Source organism: Lepisma saccharinum, chromosome 19, assembly GCF_977018435.1.
Source record: "Lepisma saccharinum chromosome 19, izLepSacc3.1, whole genome shotgun sequence".
Taxonomy (NCBI): Eukaryota; Metazoa; Arthropoda; class Insecta; order Zygentoma; family Lepismatidae; genus Lepisma; species Lepisma saccharinum.
In genome coordinates this window covers 42,425,584-42,445,991 of record NC_139247.1, presented here as the reverse complement: position 1 = coordinate 42,445,991, position 20,408 = coordinate 42,425,584, and the positions used below count along the sequence as shown (strand labels likewise).

General features: G+C 37.1%; 1 protein-coding gene across 2 annotated transcripts in view; it reads left to right on the top strand.

The window, feature by feature from the left end:
- The window catches only part of LOC146002835 (kinesin-like protein KIF9), a 49,378-nt gene extending 29,682 nt beyond the window's left edge, over positions 1 to 19,696 (top strand). For both annotated transcript variants that reach the window (XM_083140805.1, XM_083140804.1), the window contains exons 4-9: positions 2,061 to 2,246; positions 7,974 to 8,159; positions 11,424 to 11,635; positions 13,829 to 13,973; positions 15,875 to 17,083; positions 19,569 to 19,696. In XM_083140805.1, the coding sequence (XP_082996931.1) occupies positions 2,061 to 2,246; positions 7,974 to 8,159; positions 11,424 to 11,635; positions 13,829 to 13,973; positions 15,875 to 17,083; positions 19,569 to 19,592 (1,962 nt within the window). In that variant the 3' untranslated portion in view covers positions 19,593 to 19,696. The remainder of the gene's footprint in view (positions 1 to 2,060; positions 2,247 to 7,973; positions 8,160 to 11,423; positions 11,636 to 13,828; positions 13,974 to 15,874; positions 17,084 to 19,568) is intronic.
- The last annotated feature ends 712 nt before the right edge of the window (positions 19,697 to 20,408 follow it).

Genomic DNA, 20,408 nt, shown 5'->3' with positions numbered 1-20,408 from the left:
GTGAAAAGTAGACCTCATATTTTAGGTTTTTTAACCTATTTTTTCCTTACCAGGTATGTAAGAAATAATAAGTTATGTCAGCGTTCCGTTAAAAATGCAACAACTGATGAAGTTTTATAGTGCCTAAAAAAACTATTTTGCTTGTTAGAACCTTTTTTAGGTTTATGAGCCTAAATCAAGCCTTTTTTTAGGTTTTTATATATTTTTAAAGTTTTTAGAGGATTTTTATGTCATACAGAGGCATTTGCTTTGTTTGGTCATGAAAAAATTCAATGACGAACGTGTTTGAAACGTACTCTCTGTTGATTTTCCTTCCTTAAGGTCCATGGTAATTTTTCAAAGCTCTAAACAAAGCAAGATGTCTGGTGTCACTGTTACCTGTACAGTCCAAAGTGGTCTGATCTGTGTGGTCTTGCTCACTTTTGCTTCACTTCAGTGCTTTGTGGCATTCACGTCTTGCAAACTAACATTTCAGCATTGAAGTTTGCACTACTGACTATTTTTATGTTCAAATACTATTTTCAGCACATGAAATGATCCTCACAGACAAAATTGCGGAGTTTGACTGTGGATAACATGAAAAAAGATTGTTGAGTAACTATACGGTGAAGAGTGGATTTTTCGAGCCTAACTTAAGAACCTATTGTAAGGGTTTTCGAACTTATTTTAGGATTTTTAGAGCCTATTGTAGGAACCTAAAATATTCGAGGTCTAGTGATAACCTTAAAAATATCGTAATTGTAGTGAACAGCTCTACATCTAAAGTTTAAAGTTTATTTCGGATGTTTTATACATCCTACATAGGTTTTCAAGTAGTACATTGGCCTAAATGAGTCACTTCCCCATCTCTTTTGTTAACATTAAAATGATGACAAAAGTATCGGAAACATATGAGTGTGAGGGACAACTTCTAGCTGTCTCAGCAGATAGTGCATGAATTCCTTTGCCTTCTAGCAGAACTTGTGTGGTCTGACTTGGCATTCAATTCTTATTTCCAGCTTCTTCCACTCTAACTCCCATTCAAAAATTGTTGGTCTGACACTTAAATGAAAGTCTTACAATATTCATGGTGCAGTTTTATAAGTCCAACTGTCTGCGTTTGACAGTTTTCTGCACACAGTCCACACGAAAATTCATAAGAATGGTTGTTCACAATTTCATTGTTTTCTTTCTTTTATTTATTTATTTCAAAGCCCTGTTCCTTGTTTCTTTAACAACATTGATGGTGAGGGTGTGGTATGCTGTCATTACCAATTATCAAGGAAAGATATAGCAATTAGTATTGTGGTATGATAAATGCCTCAATAAATATTGACACTATTGAAAACCTCCAAGATTTGCTATCCTATACGTAATAACAAACCCTACAACATACTAATTAAGGTGAAGTACTTTTTTATTATATGAAGATTTTGGCATAAGCCTAGCTTTAAATAAATTATGTTTGCTGAGTTTTTTTGTTCTTGTCACTACAATTCCTGGCAAGAAACAAATATCAACATCTCCTTATCAAATTCTCTGAGAATACAATGTATCCCACAACACCCTGTAGATACAGGTACTATATTCATTCTATATTCATGGATTTTACATGGACGAATTTTCTCAAATTTTCCTATCCATTGGAAAAACCTCTTGGATATTTCAAAATATCAAAAATTCCATACACTTAGAATTCCTTCTAGAGCATTGACATGATATATCTAGATATTATCAATAGTTTAATAGACTTATGTAATCACAAAACTATTGATAATATCTAGACAACGGTGAAAGAAAACTACACGAAAATTCACGTCAATGCTCTAGAAGGAATTAATTGTAAGCATATGTAATTTTTCATATTTTGAAATATCCAAGAGGTTTTTCGAGTGGAGAGGAAAATTTGAAAAAATTCACCCATTCGCATGCCAGAGGTCCAGCCGAGCCTTAAGTTTGTTAGCTACAGGCCATAGAAGAACATATAATCTGTAGTTGTAGCTGTAGTATTACAGCTCAAGAATGTCCATGTATCTGTTTTTGTGCATGAAACTGATAAATTTACATCCATATTCTTACAGCATCGAGGCTTAATACCTCGCATAATGGAAGAACTCTTTAAAGAAGCTAACGCCATGGAAATTGAACGGGAAACTGATGTCAACATTACGTTTTTAGAAGTCCATAATGATCAACTCAAAGATCTACTATCCACATCTCCTAAATATGTCACCATGCTGACAAACAGGAAGGCAACAACGTACAAAGTAAGGATAGGATAATATAATTTACACTTTGCTTTTGACTACGTATACTGTATTGTCATATGAGATCTAGAGGAATGTATCTCGGGCCCCACGGTTCAATACCTAAACGTACATTCAATACCAATAGGCACATTTCATAGTGGTTCAAACCCTGCTGGAAATTTCTACTGTTTTCAGTAGACAAAATTTACTGTTATCAATTGTACTCTACTGTGTAGAAACTCAATGGTTTCATACTAAACAAGTTCAGTACATGTACAGTAGAACAAATACAAGTGAAATATTCTCTTCAGTATTACATGTAATATTGTACCTAGGTATACAGTGTATGCAACTCAACATGTTGGCTGTAAATATAACTTTTCATTGCTCCTGATTTACAATTTGTTTTTATATCTATTTAAAAATCTAAACATGGTAGATGTTTCAAAACACCTATAGATCTACTGAAAACAGCACAGTAGAGAATCTGAAAGTGAAAATAACTTCTTCAGTATTATATTTAATATGTATGTATGTAGTGTTTTTAGCTTAAAATGGTGGCTGCAAGTATTACATATCATTCTTCCTTATTAACAATTTTTATTTATATCTGTTAGAAAATCTGAACACAGTAGATGTTTCAAACACCTACAGATCTACTGAAAACAGTAAACAAAATTGTCAGCAGGGAACCCACTTTAAACTATAGGTCCAGTCCCAATTAACCTACCTGTGCATAAAGTGGACTTGAAACAACAACTTCAGTAAATCAGATACGTGACTCCATCTTACCGCTAAGGATTGGAAGTGGAGATATGTGAATCCAACTTCAAGTAGAGCTCTTCAGAGAAGAAACTTTAAATAAGGCACTTGATTACAAGGTGACGATGGTACAACTATGCCATCGGTGAGGCCCCTACTCTTTTTGTGAGTCAGACACATTCCTAAGAATACATTTTTGCCTCTCGTGTAAATTTGTAAAATTGTAGTTACATCCCTCTCAGGTTCTCACATTATGGTATAATGTTGGTGCAAATTGATTCCAGTTCATTTTTGTTGCATATTAATGTTTTTCATACTCCTCTTTTACACTTGGGGCTAAAGCTAAGTCAATACCAATCAGTCTTTAGAGAATTACTGAGTTATAGTTACTGTTACTTAATGCAAGAAGTAACTCAGTTATACTACTTTTGAAATGTAGCTCAGAAACATTTAAAAACTAATTGAAAGTTACTTTTTGAAGATTGTATTGTATTGTAATTTTTTAAAATTTATAATTCTTTTATTTCAACGTAAATTGTCTTCTTAGTATGGTTTATCAAGTAGTGTACTTATCTTATTTTTTATTGTGTATATAATTTACCTATTGTAATAAACTGCTGCATAAGATGCTGTTTTTCAGCATTATAATCCTATACTTAAATAAATAAATATAACTGGTGGAACATGTTTCATGAATTGCAAGTTGGCTGTTCTCTTTCTTGCTAATGATTATCTAACGTTAACATTAACATCATAATAAACATCATGTTAAATATGAAAATATAAAGGTAAGAAAATAAATCTGGCATCAAACGACATGTGACATGAGGTTTTTGCACTGACTTAACAAGTATTGCCCTTGTTCAACCAACAGACTGTGGTGGCATAATTCACACTGTTGAGATAATGGCTCGATTTGAGTGGCACACAGGTGTTTATGAAGGTTTATTTCCAAGTGGCACATGCCACTTGCCACTGCCATCTTTCAGACGGAAGTGACATACAACATGAGAGTTTGCACCAAAGTGACAAGCAACACAGGGCTCTTCAGTCTATAAAAAGCCTTCACTACACATGCACAACCAACAAACTGGGGTAACACGATTCACACTATTGACTTAATTTAATTAAATCATCCTTTTAAGTCCACTTTATGCACAGATAGGCTGATCAGGACTGGACCTAGATTTTAAAGTGTGATCCGAACCACTGTGCAGTGTGCCTCTACCAAGTATCAAACAATTCACACTATTGAGAAGACTGTTTAATCTGAGTGACACACAAGTTTTACATGTAGCTTGTCCTCTCACTTCAGCATAAAGTTGTGTTATACGTCCTTGAAAAATTAAAGCAGAACATTTGTTCGCAGGGGTGCCCATCCTCCCCAAGGCACATGATGCACTCCCCCAAAAAGGTAGAACACCCCCCCTCCGGTTTATGTTAATTACTCAATTTTTTTTTGTCAGACAATTTTGCAGAAAAATATAATACCAGAGGTGCAACAACGAATTTTTATCTGGGGAGGGGGGGCAAGTACCAGGATAAACGTACCAGTAATAATAATAATAATAACATTAATAATAGCTTTTTATTATTACTAGTACTACTACTACCAGTAGTAGTAGTAGTAGTATCAAAGACATTATTATCCTCATAAATTACGCAAAAAGGGGGTAGAAGTCTGTGTCAAAGCATTTGTTTGGAACAAACTATTTGAAATATTTTTTGAACACCGTCAATTTCACATTAGCTAATAATGGAAATCAAGCACACAAACTGTATTTTTGAATGGCAGAAAATGAATGATAAATGCATTCCGAAGATGCATTTGTTACTTTCATGTACAACATATGTTTTACACATATGCAACATGGAGTGACATAAAATGGAAAATACATATGCAACAAGCTAACACTAAATTGTGTACGTATTCAAAGCTTATTCAATACAAATATACAACACATATTATTTAAATACATTACTCACAGAAAACAAGCAGAATGCGAGCGAAGTGAGCAAGAACATTTTTAGATCCAATTTTTGCAATTGAAAACAATATTGATTTAATGGGGTGCAAATAATTTCACTGGACGCTATGGCATTCTCTCTTTTACAACTTTTCTTTAGATCATTCGGCACCCATGGCTGACTCCCGCTGCCCCTAGCTACATCTCTGACTTGACGAAAATGAGAAAAGCAGATAATGCGAGCGAAACAAGCTTAAAAATTTTACACAATGTATTTTTATTTGCATAAAATTTGAAATCGAAGGGGGTAATTGCTCCTCTGTGCCCCCTGCAGGTACCTTAGGCTGTCAATGTTTGCCCCCCCCCTATTTACCCATAACAAGGTGCACATAATATCACGAGACACCAAGGCATTCTCTCTTTCACAACTTTTTTCACTTAGATCATTCGGCACCCAAGGCCGACTCCCGCTGTCCCTAGCTACAGCTCTGAACTTGACGAAAATGAGAAAAGCAGATAATGCAAGCGAAGCAAGCAGGAAAATTTTTCAAAATGAATTTTCATTTGCATAAAATTTGAAATCGAAGGGGTAATTGCTCCTCTGTGCCCCCTGTGGTTGCATCACTGTATAATATAGACATATTTAAGCAATATATGTTTACTTTAGATACTTTAAGCTCACTCTTAGTCAACATTATTCTGCACAGTTTGTCTGCTCGATTAACCTTGTATTAATGCGAATACCGCCCCCCCCCCCCCTCCATCCAAACTGATTCTAAAGGCATAAGAAGTGGTGTTTCATTTCAACCCTATCGCCATGGTCACCCACAGGTAGGTAGAAAAACTATACATAATAACCAAAACTAAAAATCAATAACAAGTCAATCAAATGATATGATCCCCCCCCCCCCAATTTTGTGTGAAGATTGGTGTAAAATTTTGCCCCACCACCCTAAAATTCCCATGATGCAGGCGCGTCATGAAACGTTCCTGTGGGCACCCCTGTTTGTTCGTAACAAATGTAACTGCTATTTTTATTACTCATTACTTGGAAAAATTAGGATCTCCTGAATAGCGTAGTGGTAGTGTCGTTGCCTTGTAGTCAAGGGGTCCCAGGCTTGATACCTGATGGAGGTACATAGTGGTTCAGATCCCACTTTAAACTGTAGGCCCAGTGCTCATTAACTTTTCTGTGCATACAGTGGACTTAAAAGAAAAACTCAAAATTGGAAAAATTAACTGAGTTACAGTAACTAATTTCAATAAGTAACTAATTATAGGTGCTGTTACTCAAAAAGTACCTGGAATATAATGCAAGTAAGGTCATTAATCTGGACCTACAGTTTAAAGTGGGATATAAACCAATGTGTGCTCATCCGACTATCAAATCTTGGACCACTTGATTACAAGATGATGACAATTGCCAGTATGCCATCAGAGAGGCCAAATCACCACTTCCAAATAGTGGTAAAGTCCTGATCCTCTTTGGATGACCACTTTACATCAAAGAAAGTTCCGAAAGATTAGTTTTCCCCCTAACAACCACATGTCAGGTCCACGTGGAGTCCAACAAATCGTCCCCAGAAACCTTTCCCACCAATAGCATCCGTCCAAGAAATGACAGCTCTTGTCAACATGTGGAGTAAATGAGATGTTGCTAATTCAGTTTCTTTAGAGATTTCTGAACGCGAGGTTGCGGTTCCTTATCTTTGCTAGGTTGTGTTATTGTGTTGTGCTATTTTTTTATACAATATATATGCCTTGGGAGTATAACGTCACAGTGAATGAATGGATGTGTAAACACTGCAGACAAAAGTGACAACAGCGCTTCTCCCAAAAAATATGTGATGGCTCGGAACCAGATACGGGTCTTGTCGGCTTCCTGTGGGGTTGTGTCAAAGATGCCGAACTGGCAATGCGTTCAAGTCTTCAGCTATACTGATCTATCAGTGTCAACAGAGTGGCATTGGTATAATTATCAGAAAGTACCAGTCAAAATGTAATTACCAATGCTGACTAATCTTTTCCATAGTTTAAATATTCCATGGAATATAGAAAATACTACCTGACACTTTTAGTAACAGTTACTTTTTTTAAGGAATTCTAACTAACTAGTTACTTTTAAAACTAAGTAACAGAGTTAATTTTTGCAATAGAAATAACACTATCAACAGTTGCTTTACAACACTTAAACTACGTGTCTTCTCCAGATGCTAAGGTGAAAGGATTTTTGTGGAATTGCCTAGGCTTGCATGGAAAATTTAGAACACCCAGGCTTTATTGCAATTTGTTGTTTTGAATTCCTCATGAAGAATTCAGTGTTTTACGTGGATTGCTGCATTTATTTGGAACATGGTAGTCGAGCTAGAAAGAAGCCATTGTCAAAGAGAGGATCTTGTTACGCTTAGAATGAAACAGACGCAGGTGGAATTGATGCCACCACATGCAATGTGCAGTGGTACACAAACGACTTTTCAAATTGTTGGAATATTATAAATATATGCAGACTTATATTATGTACCAGAAACACAAATAAAACATATGTTGGTTGATTGGTTGAGTTGTTTTAAGTCCACAGACATACTAATCAGAACTGGACCTACAGTTTAAAGTAAAATCCGAACCACTGCGTGCCTCCACCAGGTATCAAACCTGGGACAAAACACACTCAAGTCTTCATGTATTTACTTCATTCATGATTACTGATTGTGTGCAATTTGTTTGCAAAGAAATTTCCAGATATAAATAACTAGTAACTGTAACTCACTTAGTTACTTTTAACAAGTAACTTTCCAAACACTGCAATAGCCCGTTGACAGCTTCTTGATAGTTTTTTTCTATTTCAGTTAGGTTTTTTTATGCCTGGTTGATGTAAATGCTGAAAACAGTAATAGGTTATCCACTATTGAATGTGTAAAACTTAGTAGAATGCTGGAAATTGTAGGTCCTGGGTGTGTTTTGCTTCAAGATAGAGCATTTCAATTATCACTGACATGTTATGATTTCACTCCTGTAGGGCTTGACAAAATACAAAATTGAATGTTTAGAAGATGGGCTTAGACTTCTGTTTGAAGGAGAGAAAAATCGCCTCATGAACAGATCAAACTCTTACGAGAGCTCTAATCGGGCACACAGCATCTTCACATTCTACATAAACTGCAAGTCACTTGTTCATTCATGTTCAGAAGTAACAACAGCCAAGGTAATGTGATAAATACAGTAGATCAGTGTAAAAGTTGAAATACTATAGATCAAGATTGTATCATTAAGGTCAATGGTAGTTACATAAAATAGCAAATATTTACTTCACAACCTGAACAATATTTTGGTAAAAGGTAAGGTAAAGTTCCCCATGCACTTTGCACCATGCCATGAGGAACATATAGGGGGATGTGGGGGGTAGGGCCCCACACATTCTATTCATCTCGGCCATGTTGGAGATGATGTGATCAGCACCATGCACTGGTCACCTTTACCTCCCAAGGTTGCCCCCAGGTGAGGCTGGGTGAGCCCCAGAGCTACTTTATATGAAGACAAGGCCGGAAAAATTCTGACCTTAGATCATCCAGCCTGGGAATCAAATCTGGATGTTCCATGCGACAGTCAGATGCACTATCTACTAGACCACTGCGACTCCAAACAATATTTTGACCTCTGTAATAACTGTGTGATAATATTGACCTTACCGGTATTGCCTTACAAATAGAAATTTTCTACATATTTAGGAATATACAGGGTTATTATAAATGATGGACCCATTTTCAAAACATCATATTTATTGAGGTACAAATCCAAAGTGAACAAGCTATATACCAATGGAAAGAGGAAGGTTCAAAGTTTGTTACCACAATGTTTGTAACTGTTATAAATGTTCAGTGTGGCCACCATTGGCTGCACGGCAAACATCGACGCGGTAGCCAAACTCGTTCCACACACGCGTAAGCATATCTGCTGTTACCGAGTGCACGGCAGCAGTGATCCGGTTACGCAGATCGTTCAGTTGGTGGTTTGCTACCGAATTTGGTACGGAATGCCCGCTGCACTGCAATTTGCGACTCACTTTTCGCGAACTCAAGGCATCTCGCTCACAACTGACAGAGACGGTCCTCTCGCGAACTCTAACGGCCGCTTCCGCAACCACCACAACCTGCCGGCCGCTGCCTGCCAGAAACTTTGAACCTTCCTCTTTCCATTGGTATATAGCTTGTTCAATTTGGATCTGTACTTTCCTACCTATGACGTTTTGAAAATGGGTCCATCATTTATAATAACCCTGTACTTATGAAACAGTGTACATATGTAAATGTTGCTTTCATTTTAACATAGTAACAAAGTAGTAAAATTGTGAATGTAAGCCAGAGATGTACGAGGTGTGGCTAGAAAAAACCGGATTGATGTTGCTGTCGACAAACGGCAAGTGCGTCAAGGTCAAGCGGTGCAGGAGTCTATAACGTGATATCCTGCCTATCGACTGTGTGATTTCCCAGGGTGCACAGCAATCAGTTCTGTTGTAGCTTGTGGACAAAGTGAACCGTACATCTGTGCTCCATCGGAAAAATGTTAAGTGTGAAAGTGGAACAGCATATTCATTTGATGTCTCTTATGAAACTCAGAAAATCCGCCACAGAAACTTATGGTTTGTTGAAGGAAGTATACGGAGATGAGTGTTTATCACGCACGCAAGTGTTTGAGTGGTTTCAAAGGTTTAAAGAGGGACGAGAAGTGATCGTGAACGACTCCCGTCCTGGAGGCCCTTGCATGTCAAGAACGGAATCAAACATTGCAAATGTCAGTGAATTGATTCAAAAAGATTGTCGCTTGAGTATTCGAGCTATTGCAAAACAACAAACATTATTACATTACAGTGCTGACTACCCTTCGTGAGCGACCAAGAAGACAACGACCTGATTTGTGGAAAAGCAAGTCATGGATTCTTCATCAGGACAATGCTTTTGTCCACACGGCATTGTCAGTCAAGGTTTTTTTGGCCAAGCAAGGGATCCCAGTGTTAGAACATCCACCCTATTTGCTGGATCTTGCTCCTTGTGATTATTTTATTCCCAAAGGTCATGAACCAGATTTACGACCATAGAATCTGTGAAAACAAAAGCGACGGAGGTCATGAACATGGTTTCAGAAAATGATTTCCAGCATTGCTTCCAGCAATGGAAGATTTGTATGGAGCAGTGTATCGATAGTTCAGGGGAGTACTCTGAAGAGGATAATGTTCGTATTGTACAAAATAACCAATAAAAGATTTTGTGGCAACAGTCCGGTTTTTTTCTAGCCACACCTCGTATATACAAACACACAGCCTGAACGATTTATGTATAGGAAATAATTTGGGAGTACTCGCAGACACAAAATTGGGTGGTGGTCAGGAATGAGCTGGTGTCATCTTGGGCTAAGCCAATACCCCGTTGAACCTTTACTGATATCACTGCAGATACTGTCACTGATTCCCACATATACCAATACTTAAAAATTGTAACCATTCAAAGAAGTCCCGAATGTTAATAAATTTTAATATCCATTGGAATTGTATTGTAGTAATCTACCACAGTTTTGCTTCAAAATATTCATAATTCCACATGAGATTATAATTTAATCACAAAATTAATTTCTTCCCACAATGTTGTAGGAGTAATGAAAATTAGCCATATTGCATCACAGCAAGGTTTCTATTTGTACAAGTAATTCACCTCCTTTTCAGAGTGACACAATGTAGTAGCGGGTCAGCATCTGAAAATGTAGTTGTTTTGCATGCATCAGATTATAATTTTATGTTGTGACTAGAACCACAGCAAGATAACCTCAAAGTATTTTAAGTTTGCATTGACCATTTTTTCTATTAATAGCGTGCTTGATAGGAAATTTAAATATGTTAGATATGCTTGCAAATGCACAATACAACAGGGAAGGAGCAAAAATAAACCTAAAAAATATTAAAAATTACTGAAAAATGACCTAAAAGGCCAAAAAATGCAAATAATATAAAATAAAACAATATTTTCTGGTTCTAGCGGAAGGAAAACAGGCGAATATCAGGTTGAGTCTTGAAGGCCCAAGAAAAAAATATTATTTTTTATCAACTTACTAGCCTCAGTAATTATACAGCAGTTTTACCTGTGTGAAAATATCTTTGATACACTGATGACGTTGACAGTGCCTATTTTTCCTAGCAAGAGTTGTTTATTCTACATAGGTAAAATAGTGTCAGCAAGAGATCAGTTGAAGCCAGGGCTGGCTTGGTAGCTCAGTTGGTATAGCAATGGCACGGTATGCCAGAGACCCAGGTTTGAGTTCTGGTTGAGCCTGCATTTCACTTCATAAGGTAATTTAGGAGTTCATTTGATTTTTACTCTCGTGCATACTGTCATTTGTATTGTTTATGGAATAATTTCGCCTTTACACTCTTTTCACGTTCCTGTTCACATCATTTTATTTATTAATTTTGTCTTTTTAGCTTCACTTCATCGATCTGGCTGGAATAGACTCAGTAGGATTGTGCTCTTCAGCTTGGAAGTCCCACAAGGATATTGGATCGGCTAATATGACATTTTCCTTACTGAAAGACTTCCTCCTGTTGCTTCGTAGAGAGAAAGAGCATACAGCTAAAAGAAGAAGTCAGTTAATCAGATTCCTCTCTGATTCACTCAATACACAGTCCATTGTGCGGTGATTATAAATCTAATAACTCTGGTTTAGTTGATACCAACCCCAATATATATTGGTATCAGCTGTTTGGGAATTTCTCAGGGTCCAAAAAAGTGCCATTAAGCACTTTCACATAGTCTAAATATCTTGAAAATTAAAGTGCATAATTTGAATTATTTTTGCAAAAGTGGTGTGGGAAGAAATGGATTTTGTGATTATCATCTCTGGTACATTGATATGGTATAGTTCCAATTAGAAATTATGTTTCTGTTTCTGAACAGGACCTAGAATATAGTTTTCCCCAGGAGACAGGGCTTTTTTTGCTGTTTTCCAAAAAGATCATAGAAATTATAGTGTTTTATTATTTAACATTTTTTTTTCTAAAATCTAAAACACTTCCTCTTTCCGCAGATATGTAATATGTTACAACTTATGTAAATGTTCTCACATTTATGATTTTTTCTGTGTCAGTTTTTGATAGTAAAAAAAATATAGCATTGCATAAAAGTTACTGAAAACATGTTTTGAATAGGTAATATAAAAATAATTCATGAAGATAACGCAAAAACTTTTTGTTTTGGATCTATATGATCGAGATTATCACTAACTTCGAAATCCAAAGCAGAATCATGATAAGAAATGTCCACGATGTGGATATAAATAATTAAATACTATTTTAAAGAGTATAAAAGTGCAACTTAATTGAACACGACAAGAGTGCAAGTAAAATTCAGCAATGAAGAAAACGTGAAGCAGGCCCAGCGCCCACCCAGCATCAAATGACATGGGTACCTGGGGGAAACCATGGGGGGTAAAGATGGTCAGGGGCGTGATGATGATCACATCACCCCAACTCACGACCGGAAAGTGTGGGGCGTTACCTCCACACCCCCTATACATCTGCATGGCGTGGTGCTAAGGACAGGAGAGCACTTTACCTTTTTTTAAGTTTTTTCAGCTTGGTCCCCTAAAAAACACAAAATCCAGGTTCCACTGTACTTGTTCTTATTTGAAACTAGGCTTTATTTGGCAGAATTTTGTTCCCAGAACTTTCTCATGTGAGTACAAAGATTAAATTCATTGTCAACTATGAATCTGTACTGCATGGTAGCATGTGCACAAGATAAAAAAGGGGGATTTTCCAAGAGCTCATAGCATCAAAACAAAGCTTCAATCAGAAGAACGTTAACTAAGGAAAGTTATCCCAGATGTCCCCTATGTGCTGTGTATGTTAGCCATTGTTGTATGATGACACCTTGTAAATGTACATAGCCTAATGGTTAGCACTTGCACTTTGGTGCAAACGGTCCCAGGTTTGATTCCCACTGGAAGCTCAAAAATTTCGGTGTTTTTCCACGCAACCAGCATTGTGAGAACAAATGGGGAGCTCTTTTATAATGCTTACCAATGCCAATCCATTTATAATATGATAATAATAATCACCCTTTAAGTGGGTATGATAGATCTATCATGTATATATCTGCCATGCCCACTTGCTATCTCCAGTGGATTTGACGAATACATCCATCCTCAACATTCTCTGGCTCATAGCTCCTGCATACAACAAGCTACGGACCTGCTTTTTTCACTATTGCATTTCCACCATTAGACATCGCTGATCAAGAGCTTCAAGAGTATTTAACTTGGCATAATCACCTCGAGATAGACACACTGCTTCCATGTCAGCACTATGCCAGCTTTGTTTATAGTATATAATACATATATAGTATATAATCTCTGCTTTGTCTTGATTGATTGATTACATAATGTTATTTTTGGTTGCTTTTCTCCCAATTTTGACCAATCGCGATGATGAGGATGAGTGATGATATGTAGAAATTGATCAAGGGTCTGAAAAAGAACACCTATGCCCAGGGAAGGGTTTGAACCTGGGACCCCCATCTTCCTGAATTTTAAAGTCTTGCATTTTTCTATAATAGCTCGAAGCAGCAAAAGAAGGAGTATAGAAGATGCACTTTTGGAGACTCATGAGCAGTTGAAATTTTTGAAATTACCCACTACGGAAGAGATTTGGCATTTGCAAATTACCCACTAAAGGGATTAAATCATTATTCAGATTTTTCACCAGAAAGCATGTGTCAAAATTGAGTAGGGGTATAATTAGTGGAAGAGAACTTCCTCAGTAATTTGCTAAAAATGTCTTGATACACTCATATTCAAAAGGTTTAATATATATTTTTTCTCCATCCACAGATTTATTGGACATATAAGTGGCGATAAAGAAAATTTAGCCATAACAATATCTGCTCTTCGATTTGGTCAGTTGATACAAGGACTTCCCTGTACTCTTGTTCCACATACAAGAATAGATTGGGAACTAGAGATGTTGAGGTTACAGGTACGGAAAGAATTTCAATATATCATGTAATGTTGTTTCACACTTTTCATTTCTTACAATAATAAATGATATTTGGTTGTAACTTATGTGAAAAGAAAATATTGAGTTATCAATTTCAGTAACTCACTGTTGCCATTCACGTAAGGTTGTTGAATCAGTGGGCCACTGAAATTGATATGAAAGTAAAATTATTATTATTTTTGTTTCTTGCAAACTTCACAGAATTATTATATCTAGGTATATTCACTCAAGAAATTAATGTCAACCATGTTTGTGATATGAATAAGTGTCACACTTTTCTTTGGCTGTGAATGATGCTTTTTGCTTAAGGATAGGTTTTTTATTGTAGTGCTAAAGTAGAGATTTTCACATGTATATAATTAGAAGCTAGTGCCATTTTGAGTTTTCTGTTGTACAGTCACCAAAAGCATCAGTTTGCAAATGAGATTTCCACAAGAACCTTATGATGATGAATGATCTCAAACCTTCTGATTATTTCCTCTGGGGCTTCCTCAAGAATACTGTCTACAATAGTGAACCAAGAACAGTAGATGTTCTCAAAGATGAATGGTGGCTATATGCCCAGTGTTATTTTTCATAAATAATCTCTTGATATGTAGGCTTCCAATACATACAGCATTTTCTGTTGTAACTACAGGGTCTGTCTGGAAAGTAACAAGACTGGTTCTAGAAAACCCAATTTTATTTACAATACTTCCGAATACAATTAATAATCTTCAAAATAGGACACTTCAGCAGTGACACAGTGCTTCCAACGATCTTGCCATTGTTTGTATGCCTGCTGAAACTCCTTTTGCGGGTTGCTGTTCAAGGTATGTGTCACGGCACCTTGAATGTCATCTACGGTCGCAAATCGGTGTCCTTTCAAGTCTCTCTTCAGCCTGGGGAAGAGAAAAATGTTGCACAGAGAGAGATCCGGGCTGTACGGTGGCTGTGGAAGCATTGCTGTGCCTTTTGCAGTCAGAAACTCCATGACAACGAAACAGTGTGCGAGGATGCACTGTCATGATGAAAGATCATGTCGTTGAGATCTCAGGATGGATGCAGACCAATTTTGCATCTGCAATTTCTCAGTCACAATCTCATGAACTTCCGTTTTTGGTATTCTCAACTCATCTGCTATTAAACGGACACTAGGGCGTCGGCCAGTGTTCAACAATTTCTGCACACGATCCACATTTTCTTCAGTTTTAGTCGTCAAAGGGCACTCAGATCGCTGCTCCCCCTTCACTTCTTTACTTCCATTTTTAAAGGCTTTATGCCAATTAAATACTTGCGCTCTGGACATACAATCGTTGCCGTAGGCTGTCTTCAACATTTCCATTGTCTCGGATCCGGATTTACCGAGCTTTGCACAAAACTTGACAGTGTAACACTGCTCCAACGTTCTCTGCATTGTTGCCGTGATGCATCTCTTGCATAGAGGTTATGTTTGCCGGCTGTCCTGTCGCTCTGACTGCTCATAGAAGAATGAACGCGGTACTGTTGAAAAGCTTAGCTTTCCCTTTCTTTCCCCACCATCGGTTTACCCTTCACATGCGTCTGAACGTGACTGCAGAGCCAGTCTTATTACTTTCCGTACAGACCCTGTAGGACTGAGTCCACAACAATGTATCAGTATCAACCATTAAATTTTTCTGTAATTTATGAAGAATCTTGTTTGCAAGTTGATACTTGAAGAATATTCGTTAATATAATTCACTGGACATAATGAATATGAATAAAGGAAGCATAAAGTAGCCTAAACCTGACAAAATCATGCACAAAAATTATGTACAAATGTAATAGAAACTTGTGAATATGTCTAATAGGAAGTATTGAGTAGCATCTTGTTCAATACTGAAAAATATTGTTCAGGTATATCAATTTTTACTTTTCAGAATGAAGTGAAACATTTAAAGGTGGAATTGGAATTATTTAATATTATTGTAAACCATCCAGAAGTTTCTCATGCTGCAATGTCACAAGTGGAACTTCAACAGCTACAGCGTCTTGTTGCTATGTACTTACAAGGTCAAGTATCCGAACTGGAGGTCTTGAGTTGTGAGCGGGCTAAACTGCTCCTCAAGATCTTCCGAGATATGTTCAACGAGTTGGATCGCGACCAGCCTGTGGAGCTACAACCCACTGTTCCTTCGATAGTGCCGGAAATCGGTCGGGTGAAAAAGTTCACTGAGAGTGTGAAGATTACCGGAAGAGAGACCGTCTTAAAGGAGCAAGGGCTGCGTCAAGTTGGAGAAACAGATCGGAAAGGCATAGGCATTGGACCAGCTAGTAAAGCCACAAAAGGCCCAGATGGGAACATTACGAAAGCCCTGAAGGGTAAGAAAACTACATCGAAAGGGGTGAAAAATGACAAATCGACAACAAGCAATAATACCGAGGGATCGCCTCCAGGTCAACTCAGCTCGCCTAGCGGGGAGCCTACCCTCGCACCTTCAAGGCTGATTGGGGAATCGACAACCAGCATGCAGACCCTTGAGTCAGCGACTGCTCACGATTTGCCTGCAGTTGGATCTGAAGGTGTTCCTGAACTGCCCCCGCACGTACCAACCAAGGAAGAAATTCTCAACGAGTTTGCAGCAGCTGAAGGAAAGGAATTGCATGATGCAACGGAAAAATTGACAAACGAAATTGAAATGTTGTACCGTAATTTTCTCGCCCACTCGCAGTTTAGAAGCGAACTGCAAGTCTCATTGAATCAAATTCGCTGTGACCTAGAACAAATACAAAACCAGAGGCATGTCGTTGGGGATGTGTACGACAAAGAAGGGAACGTAGTAGTAAGTACAGACGAGAAAGAGATTGCTTTGAAATTTCAGGAAATGCAAACAAAATTTGACAGAGCAAGCGAACGCTGTCAGAAAGAGCGATCAAGCCTTGTAGAAAAGCAGCAAGAACTAAATGCAAGTAGAAAACTGTTTGAGGAAAGATTATTGGCTTATACTACTAGCAAGTATGCAAGTCCAGCTCCCATAAAGGAAAAGAAATCCGCTAAAATCAAGCTGACGCTTCCAGGAGATGCTATTCGCACCAAGGAAGAGAATATGGAGGAATTTTACAAGTGCTTACAGAGAGAGTTACAAAAGGTAAATTTTAATTTTGAATGGAAGTGATGCAAAGGTAGTGGTACTTATGCCATTATAAAATAAAATATATACTACTGTGTAAATTTTACATTAGGCCCAAGTTCTCACTGTAATTTTGATATCATTGTGATACATGCAAGATTGAAGTTTTATGCACTAATCAAATTCTCTTCATGTCTGGACATATTCTTTGATTATTTATTGCAAATGTTTGTGCAGAATGACATTTTCCATGCCACTCCTAAATGCTTATACTGTGAGTAGGTTAGACAGACTAGGTTTGGTGCTGTCGGCATTATAGTATGGATGGGACAGATTAATCGGTACTCTATTGGTATTAGCCAATATAGGCATATTAGTATATTGGTAAAATTACCGCTTTTTTTCACCGATCCGATATATATATGTATATCTTATAATTCAGTGCAAAATTCTGCCATTTTCTTATAATTTTTATGGATATTTCCAGGCTCTACTTTTTAAAAAAGTAAATGTCTAAATATGAAACTTCTTTTACACTGCAGTCACCATGAAACACACATTTAGCAAGGACAGCCAACATGAAACCGGACAGGGTCATTCCATGATTTTGTGACATTGATTTTTCATGTTTACGGAACCCTATCATGTTATATATCATTGTGAAGCTTGAATTCTGTAGTTTCTGAATATGGCAATGCAGTTTAAATAAGCTCATCACAAAATGAAGGAAAGTTCCGATTTTTATGGTACTTTGGATAAAAGAAAAAAATAAGGAGAAAGGAAATAATAATTAAAATGTATTACTGGCCAAATAATATGACACACATGGAGTGCTAAAATGCCTTAATGGAAGAAATCTTGTGCTGCTAACTGCTAGTTTAAGGGTCCTGAATGTGCCTCCTGTAAATGTTACGTCAGTCATGGAAAAAGTATATATTTTGAAGTTTTTTTAGAAAAGTCAAGAGGAAATGAGCAAAACCACGTATAAAAGTTTAAAGGCCATGTCCCACAATTTTTCACTTTGTAATTAATGTTCTGTGACACCAAGAAAAGCAGTGCTGTTCTGGCGGAATTTGAGCTGCACCCCACGTCACATAGGATGCGTATCAGCAGTATTTGTTGGGCAAGAAATAATAGAAAGTAATTTCCTGAGCACTGCAAATCCATAATGTAATCTCGCTTTCTTTCTACTATTATAAAATAAATAAGGTGGTTAAAGAGTAAAAGCTTTCGGATGCTAAACACAGTGGAGGGAGAGGGGGAGGTGGCATGGGTTGGTGACTTATTGTTTAAACAAGAGGATATTCTCATCTTGGTTCACATAACAACAAATGACCCAATGAATAGGTATGATGTCCTTTGCTATTGATCGGCATAACAACAGCTTTATGACCTACAACTAAGAAAGCCATTTCTTGAACCTGGATTGTACTGCGCATTATGTATAAGATATAATTGCCACTTTTCCCTATCAAAAACCAGGGTGTGCATTATACACGCGTAAATACGGTAAAAGACAGAATATTTTGTTGGCAACATTTTTGTTTAATGAAGAATATTGCGTTCTGGATATTTTAAAGTGAATTATGACACAATAATAGTCCTCTACCGAGAATTAAACCACTTAACCTTATCTGAGATCAGGCCCAGGGTAACTTGAATAAAATAATGTGCATAGAAGCAATGATGCAAAACATTATAGCTGCTTTGATAATTTTAAAATATACATATATAATTATAATTTACTAGCATAACAAAAGGGTATGTACACATACATGCATGGGATACATTTTTCCACAACCCCAGAAAAAAATACACTAATCTAATGATATGATATGCATGTGTGATGGACTGATTTAGTTTAATGTGCTTTGCATTTCTGCCACTTTTGGCTATCACAAAGATGATGATGAAGGGACACACTACCACAGTGGTCAGGACCTGATAACTTTAGACATTAATAAAAATTTCAGATGTGAACAAGGTCAACACATTTCCGCAATATTGTGTGCAACTAGCAGTGTGTTAAGTGTTCTAACACAATTTGAACAGTGATTTAACACATGTTATGTTCCAATATTTCAAGTGATTAAATTCATTTTTAGTTAATAGGAACTGGTCTCACAGTCAAATGTGAAATCAGAAGGCATAGACACCTGGTGGGGGAACATTCCCTAAAATTATGCATTTTGCAGATATATTTTCATTTTGGTCACAGTAATTTGCATTGTTACAAGTAAAACTTAAGATTGTTGCAGGAATACAAGAACTTCAAACTGTTTGGGGGGGGAGTAATGCCTTTTTTCCCCTCCCCTGGAAAAGATCCTGGGAATGCCCTTCGCGGGTTGTTCAATTGGTGAATGTGTTGGTCAGGGGGCATTTGAATGTGGAATAAAGGGGAATCCCCCCCTTTACTATACTCATACTATACAACATAGTCTAACTTGGTATATTAATATTTCAATTTGCAAATATTCTAATAATAATTTGTAATTTGTTTCAGGCAAAGAAAACTAAGATCAAGTAAGTCAAAAAAGATAAGAATAACACATTTCAGGAAGCAAAAAGGAGAGAAATTGTTCTTATATGATCTGCAGTAATGAATAGAAATAAAACATTAAATTGAAGTGAGTTTTCTGTGGTTTATTGAAGTGATATTTCTTAGCATTGACCAATAATTACAATCAGCTAATTAATCAGTCTCATCTTTGATTTATATTATTTCAAATTTTCTCACATATAAGTTGATTGACAGAGTTATTTATACTATTTCTTTATGTATCAGTCTTGAGCATTTACGCAGAGAGGGCAGGTCGGCCGGACTCTTTCTTTCTTTATTAAATAAGATAAGGTAAAGTTCCCCATGCATATAGCACCCTGCCATAAAGGCACATTTAGGGGAAGTGGGGGTGCCCCACATATTATCAATCTTGGCCATTTTGAAGGTGATGTGAGCACCATGTTCTGGCCACCTTTACCCCCCCCCCCCCAAGCTATACATTGATTTGAGGCTGGTGAGCCTCCCTGCTTTGTACAGGGACAACACTGGATAAATTCCGACCCTAGATCACCCACCCCAGAAATTAAACCTGGGTCTCCCACGTGGCAGTCAGATGCCCACCCTACCGAGTAGAACACCGCGGCTCCTTCCAATCATAATACATTATGTGTAGTATAAAATACGATATTACTGGAACACAAAAAGTATGACCCCCCTCAGATTGGTTTGGCTACACTTAAAACTAGGTCAAGATGCTTATATAAGCTTATTGCCTACAGTGTGCTACTCTGTCTAATCCAAGACTTTAGTAAAAAGCCCTCGGGGATTGCCTGTAAAAAGTAT